Below are 17248 nucleotides of genomic sequence, written 5' to 3'. Positions count from 1 at the left end.
GCGCAGTAGGTTCTGGCTCTTACTTGTCGTTACCCCGGTTTGGAGGTATAGGAGACATTGGGAGATCCTAAAGAATGAACAAAGATAAAAAATATTTAAGTATATAATATAAAATGAATATTCTTGGGTTTAGAGTACATTTAAATGTACTAAGTTCATGTAAGTAAACGTGCAGCTGCAATAGATATATGTGTATATTGAGTAGTCATAGTGGGCCGGGCTGTCATACTGCCACTTCATGATCAACTATCACAACTTATATTTTTGCTAATGCAGAAGCCAAAGTGGGTGTGCTATTGACATATGCCTCAGTGTGGCCCATTTTTTTTGGGGTGATCAAAAACCACTGAGGCATATGTCAGTAGCACACCCACTATGGTAACTAAGTAATACAAATATGCCATAGAATAGAACTTAATTCACATAAACATGAAGTTCTGGGCCATGCTGCCATTGACCATTCAGGTACATTTACCATATATTTACAATAAATGAGCTCTCACCATAATGCGGGAAGTGCTGAGGGTCTCTGGTATTAGGCTGTCTCTGTGGTTCAGGTGAGCAAATGGCTTAGCAGCCCCCCACGACTCCAGATATCGTGTCATACGGACAGATGCTCTTGTCTTGGTGACCTCGGCAGACTTTGTTGGCAGTATGTCATCCTCCTCGCTGTCGGCAGTAGCCTGTGGGAACAGACATCTTCATTTCCCTGCCTAGTAGCTGGGAGCATTTTCCTGGTCTCCTATGACTTTTGGAGGACTCAGCTGGTAAATAATCTTCAAGCTACTTATGGAGCAGAAATGCTGTGCATGCTGACACAGAAGGAACACTAACCAGACAACATATTACCTACTTTGCGAATACATAGGAATATAAATATTTCCTACTCACAGGCATATTATTTTTATTACTACATTTTATTTATAAAGTACAAGTGGTTTGCAGCGCCATGTCTATACTGCATAATATAAATGCTGCACTGGGAGCATCATAAGAGAACTGCCAATAGGTTTGATGCTCTAGCCATCATGGAACCCTTTTTCAGTTAGACTTCTATGTGAGATATTTAACACATCAGACATGTTAATCATCTTCTGTGTAGACTGGCCTCTAATCTCTGCCCTTTTAGAGACTTTAGGCCAGTAAAGCAGTGCATATACTTTCTTCTTCCACTGGGAAATCAGTGAACTAGTAATACAAGAACAGACACAACAGCAACAGTGTCATGCACCACACTGTCGAAAATATTTAGCTTTGACTTTAATTGCTATGTGTTGGCATGTTAATGCTGGCTGTACTCCCTGACCTTGCTATTCTTATTAGTAATCCCTACTTGCCACTGTGCAGGGACTTCCAATATACATTCATGTATTTCTTTAGAAACATATGCATATGGAGAACATTTTTTTATTTATCTGTGTGTTTATGTAAGAGTTCTAGCACACACACACAAAAAAGGAGAACACACACACAAAAAAAAGTACAACTCCAACGGTAACCAATTCCTATCACTCGTAGGAGGAATAACTCAAGGTACATCCTTTGGGTTGTAAAAGAATACATCGGGTGTATGATATAAAATAGTAAAATCTGCCCCCCAAAAAATGAAGAAAATCTAGAAAGGTCTCTGAAAAACATGAAACGGATTATTTACCAGGTAAGCATAATACTGATTATTCAATTGTGGTCTTCGGTGCGAAAACCCAGAGGTAACTTATATAGTAAACAGAAATTTAGCTGTCTAGACATTAGTCACTCACCCTGGGGTCAATAACCAGATATGTTTTTATGTTATTCTCTTTAAGGTAGGGATCTCTCTGTGCATAGGTTACATCTTCTACCTGATAGTCACCTCCGAGGTGTGACAGAGTGGCATCTGTGATGTGTACTCGCCTACAAAACAAGTGGAAATAAAAACAATATGGAGTGATACAGCACAGTGTATAATACAGGTGGAATGTACTATTTTCATGATCTTACCCTGGAACCCCCCCTGCTTCCATGTGATTGGCCAGAGTTACATCATGTGACCAGACATCATACTGCCATTTCTGGAGTCCGATGACCCCGCACAGCACATTTCCTGAATGTACTCCAACACGCATATTAATATCTACACCTGTGGCCTTGCGCAATTTCCTGGAGAAACAATGAAAACAAGTCTTCAATTCAGCGCATGGAATGTGAACAAGAGCCGAATTCAGCTTAAAAGAGCTAAGAACATCTGGGTTTGTCCACCTTCTGTGCAGCTACATTTCAACAGACCTCACACTTGTTCCATTTTTAACAGAACCCAGTCCTGTTGTGCTCTATGCATTTTTGTCATTCCACTTCTAAATGCGTCTGTGTGTTCTGTATCATCCCACATTTATTTATTTTCATACACTAGTTATGCTTAGAGGATTTAAACCCACATTAGACATTGCTATGATTTAAAGAATGTGAACTAGTGGCAACTAGAAATAACTGTATAGTATTTACTCAATAAAACAGCACAGTATGCTTTGTTGAAAACAGATTTGAATATAGGTCTGTAGGTGGGTACAGCTTCTTTATCTTGCATTTCAACATCATAAGGAATAGGAGGAGGGGTGTGCAAGCTGCCTTAACTTTAAACTGCTTTATGGTTACATATTGAACATAAATGCACTAAACATATTTGTGGACCTGAAGCGACTAAAACACCTTTTCCACTGAAAATCCAGGTCCGACCCTTGTTTTGGAACACTGTTACAAGCCATTTACACTGCACTGGAGACCCAGGTTATTCACAGATGCAGGCTGTACTTCCAGCACTATGGGCCTTATTTTAGTTCACTCTTTCTGACAAAATCCTTCTTAGATGGGCAAAACCATGCGCACTGCAGGTGGGGCAGATGTAACTTGTGCAGATATAATTATATTTGGGTGGGGTTTTACTTCAAAGTGAGATCTATATTGCAGTGTAGAAATAAAGCAGTCAGTATTTTCCCTTCACAGAAACAAAATAACTCACCCAAATCTAATTCTCTCTGCACATTTTACATCTGCCCCCCTGCAGTGCACATGGTTTTGTCCATCTAAGAAGGATTTTGTCAGAAAGAGTGACACAAAATAAGGCCCTATATTATATCCAAGCTCTGGGGATCCAGCCGTGCTAATTACAGGACCTGTTTACACTGCCCTGTTACCCATATCCTTCTTGGGTCCAACCAGGCTTACTACCTGGGTTGGATTCCCGGGTCATCTATTTTGTTTTTGAGAAATTATATCTATACACATGAGACTGTAAATGTTGTATGTACATATCATTTTTTTGAGAAATATACTTTTTAATTTTTAGAACAGTTTATGACATATGGAGAAAAAAATAGGATTTTGGGTACCTACCGGTAAATCCTTTTCTCGTAGTCCATATGGGATACTGGGCTTCACTACTATGGGGATTGAGACCTCCGCAGGAGAGACAGGCACATAAAAGAACTTTCAGTGTGGGTGCACTGGCTCCTCCCCTCAATCTCCCTCCACTAGTCAGTTAATGCAAAAACTGTGCCGAAGGAGAGCATGTGAGGAGTATGTGATAATGTATTGTGGTGAGATTCATCCAGCACACCCAACCGAACAACAACATATAAAAGAGGTGAATCCTAACAACTTAAAAGGACACCTGTAACTAGAAACAAGTCTATAGACATATCTATCCTATAGAAAACAAGGCAATAAGCCTAACAATGAAATAGTATCTGACAGCAGTAAAAGCCGCACCGAGGTGGGCTCCCAGTATCCCATATGGACTACGAGAAAAGGATTTACCGGTAGGTACCCAAAATCCTATTTTCTCTACCGTCCAATGGGATACTGGGCTTCACTACTATGGGGAGGTCCCAAAGCTACCAGAACGGGTGGGAACGTGCGGATTCTGCTGTAGAACCGCATTCCCGAACTGGGAATCCTCCCTGGCCAGGGTGTCAAACTTGTAGAACTTCACAAATGTGTGTTGCCCTGACCAAGTTGCGGCCCTTCAAAGCTGCATTGCCGACACCCCTCGAGCAGCCGCCCAAGAGGTACCTACAGACCTGGTTGAATGAGCCTTTACTGAAAAAGGAAGCTATAAACCAGCTGATGCATAGGCCTGTTGGATAGTACATCTTATCCACCTGGCAATGGTACGCGTTGAAGCAGGTAACCCCTTCTTCTGCGCATCATAGAGCACAAAAAGGCTGTCCGTCTTCCGGATCCTCGCTGTGCGCTTGACATACCCTTTAAGGGTTAGGACCACATCTAAGGACTCAGGTATATCCGGATGTGCCGCGCTAGAAGGGACCACAATAGGTTGGTTTAGGTGGAACCCTGACACCACCTTTGGAAGGAATTGTTTCTGGTCCTGAGCTCCGCCCTATCGTTGTGGAACACAAGGTAAGGGCTCCGACATGATAAAGCCCCAAGCTCGGATACCCTCCTGGCCGAAGCCAGAGCCAGCAGAACCACAGTCTTCCAAGTGAGGTGTCGCAGTTCAGACTCCTCCAGTGGAACAAACCGGGCAGATTTTAAGAAAGTGAGAACCACTTCCAAATCCCATGGTGCAGTGGGAGGCACAAAGGGGGGCTGGATCCTCAGAACCCCCTGTAAGAAGGTTTGCACTTCCGGCAAGGTCGCAATCTTTCTCTGGAAAAACACCGACAGCGCGGAGATTTGGACCTTTAAGGAACCCAATCTGAGCCCCTTATCCAAACCAGCCTGTAGGAAGCGTAGCAGGTTGTTTAGACGAAAGCTGGCCGGAGGCAAGTCATTCTTCTCACACCAGGCAATATATCTTCGCCATATGACGTGATAGTGGGAAGCCGTCACCGGTTTCCTGGCCTTGATCATTGTATTGACGACAGAGGGATGTAGACCCTTGTGGACTAGGATCTGCCGCTCAACCTCCAGGCCGTTAAACGTAGCCGCTGTAAGTCCTGAAAGACGAACGGGCCCTGGAGGAGCAGATCTTTTCTTATGGGCAGACGCCACGGGTCTTCCACTAGCATGGCCTGAATGTCCCCGTACCAGGCCCTCCTTGGCCAATCTGGTGCCACCAGAATGGCCTCCGTCCCCTGATGCCGGAGCCGCTTTAGCACCCGAGCTAACAATGGGAGAGGTGGGAACAGGTACACCAATTGGAAATCCCAGGTCCAGGTGAGAGCGTCCACCGCTATCGCCCCTGGGTCTCTGGTCCGTGCACAGTACATCGCTACCTTGTGGTTCAGTCGTGAAGCCATCAGGTCGATCTGAGGGAGCCCCCACAGATCCACTATGGCATCGAACACTTGAGTGTGAAGGCCCCACTCTCCCGGGTGAAGGTCGTGACGACTCAGGAAGTCCGCCTCCCAATTGTCGATCCCCGGGATGAAAATGGCAGACAGGGCCTGGACATTCAGTTCCGCCCAAGGCAGAATCTTTGATGCTTCTCTCATGCAGGGCATGCTCTTGGTACCACCCTGCCGGTTTATATAGGCCACAGTGGTAGCATTGTCCGACTGGACCTGGATCGCCTTGCCCTGTAACAATGGAGCTGCCTGTACCAGGGCATAGTAGACCGCCCGCAACTCCAGCTTGTTGATGTGCAGGCCTGACTCCAGTGGAGTCCATCGACCCTGGAGGCGGACTCCCTGTGTCACCGCCCCCCAGCCCCTTAGGCTGGCGTCCGTGGTTACCAGAGTCCAGTCCTGGATCTGGAACCGTCTGCCTGCTAACAGATTGGATGAATCTAGCCACCACTGTAGCGAGATCCTGGTTTTTGGTGCAAGTCCAATCCTTCTGCGCATCTGCAGGGGGGAGCCGGACCATTTTGTCAGAATGTCCAATTGAAAAATCCTGGAATGGAAACGGCCAAATTGTATTGCTTCGAATGAAGCCACCATCTTGCCTAGAAGTCGGAGGCAAAGATGGATCTGTACCAGAGGAGACTCTAGAACCTCCCTGACCAGCTGCTGAAGTGCACTGACTTTTTCCATCGGCAGAAAGACTCTTTGTTCCGATGTATCCAGTATCATGCCCAAGAAAACCATCCTCTGGGTCGGAACCAGCGATGATTTGGACATGTTCAGAATCCACCCGTGGTCTCTTAGGACTCGTATGGACAGATTGAGAGCACTCCTCAAAGCCTCTGCGACCCTGCCTTTATTAGCAGGTCGTCCAGGTATGGCACGACATTCACCCTCTGGAGTCTGAGTAGTGACATCATTTCCGCCATTATCTTTGTAAAAACCCTCGGGGCAGTCGACAGGCCGAAAGGCAGGGCCCGGAATTGGTAATGGTCGTTCCCCAAGGCAAATCTGAGATAGATTTGGTGTGGGGGCCAGATAGGGATGTGTAAATAGGCGTCCTTGACGTCTATGGAGGCCAAGAACTCCCCTCTCTCTAGGCTGGCGATCACTGAGCGCAAGGACTCCATCCTGAACTTGAACACCCGCAGGAAGGGGTTCAGTGATTTTAAGTTCAGGATGGGCCTTACTGAGCCGTCTGGCTTCGGTACCAGGAATAGGTTGGAATAATATCCCTGGCCTCGCTCCGTGCTTGGGACCGGTACAATTACCTGAGACTGAAGCAGCCTGGTAATGGCCCCCTGGAGGCGAACCTGGTCCTCCTGTGATGCTGGAAGAGCCGACCTGAAGTATCTTCTGGGAGGGGGCTTGTCGAATTCCAGCCTGTAACCTAGTGAAATGAGACCCCTGGCCCAGGAATCCAGACCCGAGGCGTCCCACACATGACTGAAATGCAACAATCGCGCTCCCACCGCGAGAGAGTCTCGTGGCGGGAAAACCCCGTCATGCTGCAGGCTTAGAGGACGCTGCGGCATTTGGACGGTCCTGGGTGCTGGAGGAGTTAGGCTTCCTAAACTTGCCTCTTGTGCCTCTGTTGGCATTAGAGGCGCCCCTGGCCTTGGGGCGAAACCTGTTCCCACGAAAGGACTGCTAGGAAGCACCTGTGAAGGTACGCTTTGCCACCGTGGGAGCTGATGGGAGGAAGGTAGATTTTCCTGCCGTGGCCTTGGAAATCCAACCGTCTAATTCACTCCCAAAAAGCCATTCTCCTGTAAAGGGAATACCCTCCACACTCTTCTTTGAATCTACGTCAGCAGACCACTGACGTAGCCACAAAGCCCGTCTGGCTGAAACCGCCATGGCTGAATTACGCGCGTTTATTGCGCCCAATTCCTTTTGCGCCTCACACAGGATCTTAGCGGTATCCTGAATGTGCCTCAGGCTGTCGCCTATCTGGGCCACAGTCATGTCACCCAACAACCCTTCTTGAATCTGGGTTGACCAGGTATGAATGGCCTTAGCCATCCAGCAGCTGGCTAAAACTGGGCGTTGGGATGCCCCACTAGCCGTATATATGGACTTGAGGGTAGCTTCCAGCCTCCTGTCCGCCCCGTCTTTAAGGGTGGATACACCTGGGACCGGTAGCAACACCTTCTTAGAAAGGCGGGAGACAGATGAGTCCACTACCGGTGGCTCCTCCCACTTCTTCCTGCCTAAAGGTTCAAAAGGATAGGCATTTGTGAACCTTTTTGAAAGAGTAAACCTTTTATCAGGGTTTTGCCAAGCCGCCCTGAACACAGTTTCTAACTCCGCCTGCTCAGGAAAGTACACTGGCTGTTTCCTCTGAGTCATGAAGAAAGGATCTCCTTCTGCGGATGCCTCCACTGGGAGATCTAAAACATCCCTGATGGCCCTGATAAGCGGTTCAGGCCCATGCACTGCTGCCTCAGGGACTGGTTCCTGCAGAACCTGCTCCTCACCCTCCTCTAGTATGTCCTCATCCTCATTGTCTGAATCAGGGGCCATCGCAGCAGCCGGCCTCTTTTGAGGCTGTGCGGGAGGAGGTACACTAAGAGTATGAAGAATATCCACCCTGGCAGTTAACATGGACAATTCTCTCTGAACCCTCTGCGTTTGCTGAGTGTTATTGGAAAGCTGTGAAGCCACAGAATCCAACAGGGTCTTTATGTTGGAGGCCCAAACAGGCTCCTGCTCGTCAGCCTGAGACGGCCCCACAAGCTGTGGGGGCACCCCACTGATCTGAGTGTCAGCACTACTGGGCTGTGGTGACATACAAGCCTCACAAGTGACCTGGGACTGTGATTTTGGCACAAACTTGGTGCTACACACCATACAAGTGAACTTTTTCACCATGATGAGACAGTACTACAATGTCTGCAGTACAACACAACCCCCACGCAGTCACACACGTGCACACCCCACACAGCTGGATTGTGAAAAACAGACTATGTGCTTGTTTTATGCTGTGTTAAGTAACTAATCAGTGGGGAAAAAACAGAGCAATTGGGGAGCCAAGTGCACCCTTAACCTGAACTCACAGATCTGGGTGAGCTGGTAACGCTAAACACAGTGATATGAACAAACACAGTGTCTGAGTAAGCTAGATAGCGCAGCAGCGCTAAATCGCTATAAAAAACCTGCTGTCTCTGCCGTGCTGCAAGTACCCGGATCCACCACGCCAGTGAGGAGCCCTCTGTAATGGAGTCTGGCAACGTGTGAAGAAGCAGGAAGTGACAGCGCGCGCCCAGCAGAGCTTGGTCCCGCTCTGAGTGAAGCCCCGCCCCCTGTACACGGAGCTGGCGCTTCTATATATTTATACTGACATATAATAAAGGTGTAAAATATATATATAATACATTATAACCTGAGGGGTGTCCCTGGTGGTCCAGCGGCAGCACCCCTATGCCAGTTACCAGACGCGGTGTTCACGCAGTCCCTGCTGGAGAGCCGCCATTACTAGCCGTCGTCTTGCCGCACCAGAAATGGCTGCGGGGACCCCTTGTGGGACCCCCAGCCTGTACTCACCACTGAAGTCTTCTGACCTGTCAGGGGTGTGCGGTGGCTAGGGAACTTGCTCGCCACAGCGCAATGCTGTGCGGTGACAAGTCCCACGCAGGACCGAATTGTCCTGTAGCAGGGTCAGCTCTGCACCTGAAGAGGTCGGGGACTGACCCTTCCCCTGACACCCACGAAGCAGGACAGCTGTGTGGTCACCACAGCGCCCCAAAATAACAAACTTTGAAAATAAATGTAGAAAAACTCTGGAGCATCCAGAAGCACTGCCTCTCCTGAGGCACATTTTTCAAAACTGACTAGTGGAGGGAGATTGAGGGGAGGAGCCAGTGCACCCACACTGAAAGTTCTTTTATGTGCCTGTCTCTCCTGCGGAGGTCTCAATCCCCATAGTAGTGAAGCCCAGTATAACATTGGACGGTAGAGAAAAACATATATAAAAAAAATTCTGAATTGTTGTCTGTTTGGCTCTCCACACAAAGACTAGTGGACAAATTTGGATTGCATTTTCACTACTGTATAGCTCAGTGACCTATAAGAACACTGAGGTATGGATTATCTTAAGGTGACAACAAGGATAGAAGCTCACAAGGAAAAACAGGAGCTTAACACTAGGGGCCTTATTCTGGTTCACTCCTTCTGGCAAATTCCTTCTTAGATAGACAAAACCATGTGCACTGCAGGTGGGGCAGATGTAACATGTGCAGAGAGAATTAGATTTGGGTGAGTTATTTTGTTTCTGTGCAGGCAAAATACTGACTGCTTTATTTTTAGACTGCAATATAGAGCTCACTTTGAAGTAAAACCCCACCCAAATCTAATTATCTCGGCACAAGTAACCTCTGCCCCACCTACAGTGCACATGGTTTTGGCCATCTACAAAGGAATTTGCCAGAAGGAGTGAACCAGAATAAGGCCCTAGATGCGTGTTAATTCTGCTGAGCAATCACAGACATCCATGTGAGCAAAGCCTCAGGCAAACGCTAGTATACGAGAATATGAAGGGGAAAAAAAAATGTGAAAGTTGAGTTGAAAAAGGTAACTGCATACATTATGAGCCTTAGGTTGGCTAAAAAGTGCGTGTAAAACAAAACTAGAGTGGTTTGTGCATATTCTCACCGGATAGCTTGGCACATGTCTAACCCCATCTGAACACAGTTCTTGGCATGGTCTGGCAAGCATTCTGGTAACCCTGATACACAGTAATAGCAGTCACCCAATATCTTGATGCGCATGCAGTTATTTTCCTGCAAATGAAGAAAAATTACCTCAATTCTTGTATTGATTATTTATTTCACACCAAGGGAGATCATTGCACAGGAATACCATGTGTAACAAATCTCAATATCTACCTTTGCGATTTGGTCAAACTTCCCAAAAAGCTCATTTAACATGAGGACCAACTCCTTGGGGGAGCACTCGCTGGAAAGCAATGTGAAGCCTACAATATCTGCGTAGAGAATGCTGCAACACATGAAATAATTGTATAGAATATGTCATATCATATTGTAGCAGTTGTTAATAAAAATGCAGGCAATCAGCATCTCACAGCACAAGCATATCCCTCACTGTAGAGGGGTATACACACACGGGGTGATTGCTTAGATCCAGATTCGATAAATCAGGATTGAACCATGATCGAATCACACAACAAGCAAAACACATTTGATTTTGACTGTAGTACAGATATGTACTCTATATAGTACAGATAGAATACATATGTGTACTATATAGTCTTGCCTGCACAATCTATTTTTCTATTTGATATAGACTAAATGGGATCGTCATCGAATGCGGTTGAGACCCGTTTGATTTCGATTCGATTATGCCTATATAAGTTAAATCGAATAGAAAAATAAGACTAAATCGAACCGTGCGTACACCAAGGTTCCCTCTAATTTTACGAAGGCTGTGTGCGGCAAAAGATTTTGTTTGTGCAACTTTGGAAGGAAATTTTAATTTTTGTGCGTCACTTATAAATAACTGGAAAATGACGTTCAGCATTTGTGTTAACTTTACTTCAAAATGGTATTAAACATTAAAAACAGCACACAATGTAGTTAATGGGTGAAACACACATTAATTGAGTCCACAACTGCAAAAAGGGACCACTGCTGCTTTCTGCGCTCTGTTGTAATGCCTGTGCGCATGCTCGTCGCGTTGTGTGCGCGCGCACAGCTTAGAGGGAACACTGGCGTACACCCTATAAAGGTCAGAGAAGCAGTGCAGAAGAGCATGCCAAGGTCACTCACCTTACATCTTTGTGCCTCTTGATGTAAAGATTATGGAAGTTATTGGTATTTTCTGGTTGTGGCCTCTTCTCCTTCAGCCTCTCTATTATCTCTTCTTTCATCTCCGTTGCAATATACTGTGGCAGGATTGAAAGCAGCAACTGCTCCTGGAATGTAAGAAAAAAAATCGCTTTCGAAATGGTCACAAAGGAAATTAGTTGCCAATGAAGGTGCGGATCAAAATAAATGTTGACCCATCCAACAATGTATAATACACAGACACAGTAAGAAGTATCTATACATAAAACTAAATTAATGATTGTGTATCAATAGGTTTTTTTTTTTAGGGGTTTAATCACAAGCAAAATATGTTTCTATATTTTTGGCAATCTGAATACAGTTCATTAATAATTAACCATCACCACCCATTTGAGTGACATCACTTGTTTTGAAACAAATCCACAGTGGGATGCAGCACAGAATCCGTGAAAAACAAAAACACATACAAGTCATCTAACACTGCTATAGTGAACACAATAGATTTTATTTTGTTTTGTACTGTTAAATATTTATTGCTAGTCCTAGACAGGGTCCACAGAGCTGTACTCCAGTGCAACCATTTCCACAGGACTGTTGTCTTGCTGTTACTCAGAAACTCTGTAATAAGGACAGCAGTACCACTCTGTTTAGAGGATTTACTTGTAGAACAAGCAATCGTCCAGTGCAGAGTAAAGGTACACAGCACTGATAGATGATGGCGATAATTGGAAACATTTTACCACACCTGCTGTCTCTCCTGGGAGTCCAGCTTTCGTCGAGAATGAATAAAGTTGATGGCCTCATGGTAGGTGTCCTTTAATGCACTCTCTGTGACACGCTTGTGATAACCTCCAACCACGTTTCCACACAGCAAGATGACCACATCCGCTATAATCTGCAGAAAACAGGGAATGGTTACTTCAATAACCTAGTCCAATGGTTCTCAAACTTGGTCGTCAGGACACCACACAGTTCAGGCTTTTCAGGTCACCCGACAGGTGCACTCATTACGGACTGACACATTTGAAAAGATCCACCGGTGGAGCTAATTATTTCACTTGACTCTGCGAGGAGACCTGCAAAACATGCACTGCGTGAGGTCTTGAGGACCGACTTTGAGAACCTGTGTCCTAGTCGAATTAAGCTCACATAGGGAGTTGACCGATGGTCACACTGTTTATTAGCTTACTTTATGTTGCCAAATCTTAATCCGCATGCAGTTATTTTATAACCTGTAACAGCACTATATTTGTAAAGATTGCAAATCACTAAATTAACAAATAAAACAGGTAACAAACAAGTACGCAAATATAGCATTCTCTGGTATCCATGTTTCTGCATCATTAGAGATTTTTTTTTTAATATTCTTGTGTGTTTTGTTATGTGCAATAAAAGTAATTTACTAGGTCACTAGCTATTTTGTCCAGCATTACAGGGTTTCACTATTTTCTGTTACCCTTCCCCCATTTTTCTCATCTCTTGCCTCCTTTTCTGTGCTTCCTCCATCTGTCATGTTACAGGCTGTATTTGAAAATTGACAGTTATGAGCTGATTGCTTGATGGTTTATAACTCTTCTCTTTATCACTTTTCAAGGCTTAAATTGCCCATACACGTAAAAACTATTGTATACAATATCGCATCTCATCGCATCTCGGTTTTACTAGTACAAAAAGTATGTGCTGCACATACTTTTTGTACTAGATCTCATCTCATCGCAAAACCGAGATGCGATATTGTATACAATAATTGTAAGGTGTGTGGGCACCTTAAGCACATCTCAACCATTGTATCTACCCTCTCGACTGACCCTCCACATATTTCTTGTGCACTAGAAAATGTACAGGTAACTCCGGGTAATGTGTAAATTATTTTTAGGGCTACAAAACTAAACCTTTCCGCACAACATTTCAGACATTATTGCACTGTAGGAATGGTTCCTATATAATTTACCACTGCTGAATTATTAAGTACCTCCTTAATTTTTTATTTAACCATATGTGGTCAAACATTGATAGCTTTAAATCCTGGACTATTAGGGTGCATTGAGGTCTGTGCTAGGCAACCACTGTGCTACACTGTGTTAGTTCAAGTGTCCCTCCCCAATCTGTTAAATTCTTAATCTACATTAAAGGCCCATACACACTGGGTGACTTTGAGCTGCTTTCAGCTGGAAGCCGCCCAGTGTGTACAGGGCAGCGATGAGCGGTTAGCTACCTCACGCATCATCGCTGACCCACTATGGAAAGTTGTCCACCCCAGGGAAAATGGCTAAAACTAACAAAAAACACTCCGTGTGTAAGCACGGAGTGTTTTTCAGATCAGCAATTTTCCCCATGATCGGTCAGCATACACACTGGGCAAAATCGCCCGGTGAGTATGGACCTTACTTGTTGATCCTGGCCACCCACAGATGGGACAGGTAACACTGTGGAGGGACTGTGTGGACTCCCTGTATCTAAACAGAAAATGTTATGCTATTACAAGAAAAATATTATCTACCTAAGATAAACTAGATTAATGCCAATTTGTAGCTATTTGGAATACATAGGAGTTACTGGAGGCATACAAACATTTGTGCTGGTAGTTTTACATGGAGAATCCCCTACCTGCAAGGCAAAATCTCCTGCAAGCGGATGACTTGATGAAGACACGTAGACACCAAGTACGATGATATGTGATACCAAACAGCTAAGCCCAGCAAAGATGGCCCCCTTCATGCATAACGGTAGCATGGTATACAGGCTAATAATCACAAACAGCGTCCAATAAACCTAAAAAATAACAGTCAAAACAAAGTATGTTAGAGCAAGGGGAATAGTGCATTAGGCTGTTTGTTGCATTGCCTATCCAGCTCACCTGGTCCCATGGAGTGACAACACTGCTGGTGAATATGAATGCATAGCCCATAGCCACCAAGCAGCCCCAGATAATGACTGCCAACAACTTCATGCCCTTCTGCAGCACAGTTTCTATACACACCAGAATGAAGAGTATTGTGAACACTCCCAACGCACAGAAAATAGTCACTAGGAATCCCACGTTGTTCGAGAAGGTCTGTAAACGAACAGAATAACATTGTATCACTGAACTGATCACTAGAAATTGTTAACGGATAGCACCTTCAGTGCTTCTTCATTCACATTGCTAATAATTAGGTGTACAGTGAACTACCTGAGAATTGCATACTATAAATAATACGGATTCTCAAACTATTTTGCAATGGGACTCGCCCGACAATAAAGATGATTACAGGACCACAGCCAGTTACTGTAGAATGTCCACCACATGTGTGATCAGCAGATCTCCCATGCCCAGTAGTATTGCAGAGGCACACAATAAGTGACGATATCGCTAATGTGGTAATGATATGCAATCGGTGAGGATTCCCCTTTTTCTTCCCTCCACAGACACATACCATGATGTATGTGCTTAGTGCTCTCCTCCTTCCCTCTCATGCTCCCCTGCTGCTGTATCCAGAGCCATGATTCCTGGTGCCCGTGGATAATTCCCTCCCCCCACCAATGCTGCACAAGAGGTTCTTCACAGACTCAGTACTGCTTATTGCAAGTTGGCTCTCCTGAGTCTGACTACAACCTGTTTTATCTGTTATACCGCTTTCAGACCGCACTCTAGACCCAGGTTATTGCCGTGTTTTTGCGGCCCCAACATGGGTCAAGGTGCGGTCTGAAAAGGCCACCACGGGTCGAGCAACACGGGTGTTTAACCCTGGTATTGACCAGGGTTGAACACGGCTATGACCGTGTCAAGTGCAGTGTGAACGGGTGCCTGGGTCGAGCAACCCGTGTCCCGTTCACAGTATGGAGGAGGCAGCAAAGTCAGCTCCAAGTACTGCCTCCTCCCGAGCCCCCGATGACGCGCCGCCGCCAAGCTCCGCCCCATGTGACGTCACCGACTTGGCAATATGCCGTGTCGGAACTTTCAGACCGCAATGCCGTGTTGCTCTGGGGATGGGACCCGTGTCCTAATCCCGTGTGCGACACGGCATTTGCGGTCTGAAAGTAGTATTAGTCTACTACAGCTCAGAAGCCCCACCTGAGAGAGCCCTCACGCAATGTAGATTAGGGATCCAGTAGTGAAGGCCGCAGCTGCTGCTGGGCAGGACAGGAGAGGCTAAGCAATGGAGTGGGAGCGGATCTGCCGGAGGACTCCACAGATCCCCAAGCCTAATCCAAGGAGTATGAAGTACCATACAATACAACAAAGTTTTCAGACTTCCTTATTTATGGTCAGCAACAAGTCACGACCCAATGCTGAGATGGTTTTGACCCACTTTGGGGTCATGACCCACATTTTGAGAACCACTGCTATACAGTATATTAATTTTATATATACACATATACAAATCATTGAAAGGCGCACGAATGCAAGATACTGTTAGCGTCAAGATGTGTGTGTGTGTGTGTTGTAATTTTAAGCCCTATGGTGGTGATTAGTGTTAGGGTTAAGCTGCAGAAAAGGGAGGGTAAGTCAATAATAAGGGGGGGTTAGGGATAGCCACTAATACCCCTTTTAGTTCGGTTGAGTTGGGTCGAATGACCCTGCATACATATTTACACTGCCAGGACCACGGTAGAATTTGCATGGAAAAGGACCCGTTTTTTTTTTTTTTTTAACTACCCCTTTTTACACCGATGCTGACCCGGTGGGGGTTATGTATCTGGTAGAGATCATTCGCTGGAGTCCCGATCGCCGAAATCCCGACAAGGGGGGGGGGGGGGGGGGTGACGTGGATCGCCCCCCCCTTGCGGGCTCGCTGCGCTCGCCACGCAGCGGGCCCGGTGCCTCGCTACGCTCGGCATGCTAATTTATTCTCCCTCCGGGGGTGTCGTGGACACCCCCGGAGGGAGAAAGTGTTGGGATTTCGGCGATCGGGATTCCAGCATCGGGATTCTGAACGCCAGTATCCCGACCGCCGGGATTTACACTGCATCCCCTCCTGGAAAGCTCCCACCCAGATTACAGGGGAAAAGGATCAAACTCATTGCCAATAGACATCTCACTAGTGGATGGGGGCCTTAAGGGACAGATGCATCAAGCTTCAAAAAGTGATAAAATGGAGAGTGATAAACAGCCAGCCAATCTGCCATGTTACAGGCTGTGGAGAAAGAGTGCTTTATAAATAAAGTTATTATTTTTATTATGAATAATAATAATAATAATAATAAGTTGACATAAAATGTCAGTACATACTACCCATGCTAACATGCTGGTGTTGACCTTGTGACTGGGTCCAGACAAAGTAAAGTATGTGGTTACAATTTGTACTTTACCAAAAGGTAGGTTTTAAGGGGCATACACACAGGGCAATTTAAACCCTATTTCTAAGTAATCTGAGTAGATCGTTTAGAAATGATGCACAGATTACTGTGTGTGTACACTCCATAACGATGGTGACGTGCGGGCCCGCAGAGATAGACAGTGCATGCACGGTCTATCCTGCTTAGTTCACAGGGTTATGCCAATAAGCATAGGCAAAGCCCTGCTAAGCACAGATCACTCAGCACACATTGCAGGTGCTTTGCATGTGTGCCGCATTGTGTGCTGAGCAATCTGTGCTTAAGCACCTCGCTCAGCCGGGGCTTGTTTGCGCTATAAAATGGACGCCATACGCTTCTCTAGTTAAAACCAGCCCTATGCTAGTGCTTCTTCTACAATGTGCCACCTCCCCAACCCCTTGAGGAGGTGGCGAAATGTAAAAGATTATTACCCATGCAGTGCCATCCCAGTGAGGTACCAATATGACGTGGTTCACTGCCAATTATATCAAAACGGTAAAATTATAAAACACTATTTTAAAATAAATTTCATTTAAATCAGCAATCCAAAATCTTGTAGTGTAGACAGTGGGCGGCACTCACTGAATTTTGTCAGACTCTTTGTTCTTGATAAAAATCCGATAGGGATTGAAACGTTTAATAATGAGCTACCAAAGTCGCTATACAACATACACACTATACCTACAGTAGCTTGTGCTTCCCAGCCTGGCTCTAATTTTCACTTGAGAAAACAGAGAATAGAAAATCTATTTTCAGCCATGTTTTACAAAACAAGTCACACAGCTGTAACAAACGTCAGTGGAGCTGTCATATGTTTCCCCTGCCTGTAAAAACTTCTGTGACCATTATAGTCCACCAACCTAT

At 45.6% G+C, this 17248-nt stretch overlaps 1 protein-coding gene across 6 annotated transcripts in view; it reads right to left on the bottom strand.

Moving 5' to 3' along the window:
• ADCY4 (adenylate cyclase 4) overlaps nucleotides 1-17248 on the bottom strand; it is a 91101-nt gene that overhangs the window by 29510 nt on the left and 44343 nt on the right. For 5 of the 6 annotated variants that reach the window (XM_083145118.1, XM_083145117.1, XM_083145110.1 and 2 more), the window contains exons 3-12: nucleotides 13944-14141; nucleotides 13694-13858; nucleotides 11832-11981; nucleotides 11069-11214; nucleotides 10169-10280; nucleotides 9936-10063; nucleotides 1981-2139; nucleotides 1761-1893; nucleotides 504-683; nucleotides 24-67 (exon numbers count right to left, since the gene is read on the bottom strand). In XM_083145118.1, the coding sequence (XP_083001244.1) occupies nucleotides 24-67; nucleotides 504-683; nucleotides 1761-1893; nucleotides 1981-2139; nucleotides 9936-10063; nucleotides 10169-10280; nucleotides 11069-11214; nucleotides 11832-11981; nucleotides 13694-13858; nucleotides 13944-14141 (1415 nt within the window). The remainder of the gene's footprint in view (nucleotides 1-23; nucleotides 68-503; nucleotides 684-1760; nucleotides 1894-1980; nucleotides 2140-9935; nucleotides 10064-10168; nucleotides 10281-11068; nucleotides 11215-11831; nucleotides 11982-13693; nucleotides 13859-13943; nucleotides 14142-17248) is intronic. The other variant, XM_083145126.1, reaches the window with a different exon arrangement.

This window comes from Crinia signifera, chromosome 1 (genome assembly GCF_055691185.1).
Source record: "Crinia signifera chromosome 1, ASM5569118v1, whole genome shotgun sequence".
NCBI classification, from domain to species: Eukaryota; Metazoa; Chordata; class Amphibia; order Anura; family Myobatrachidae; genus Crinia; species Crinia signifera.
The sequence above is the reverse complement of the archived record's forward strand: the minus strand, read 5'-3'. Positions and strand labels throughout refer to the sequence as shown.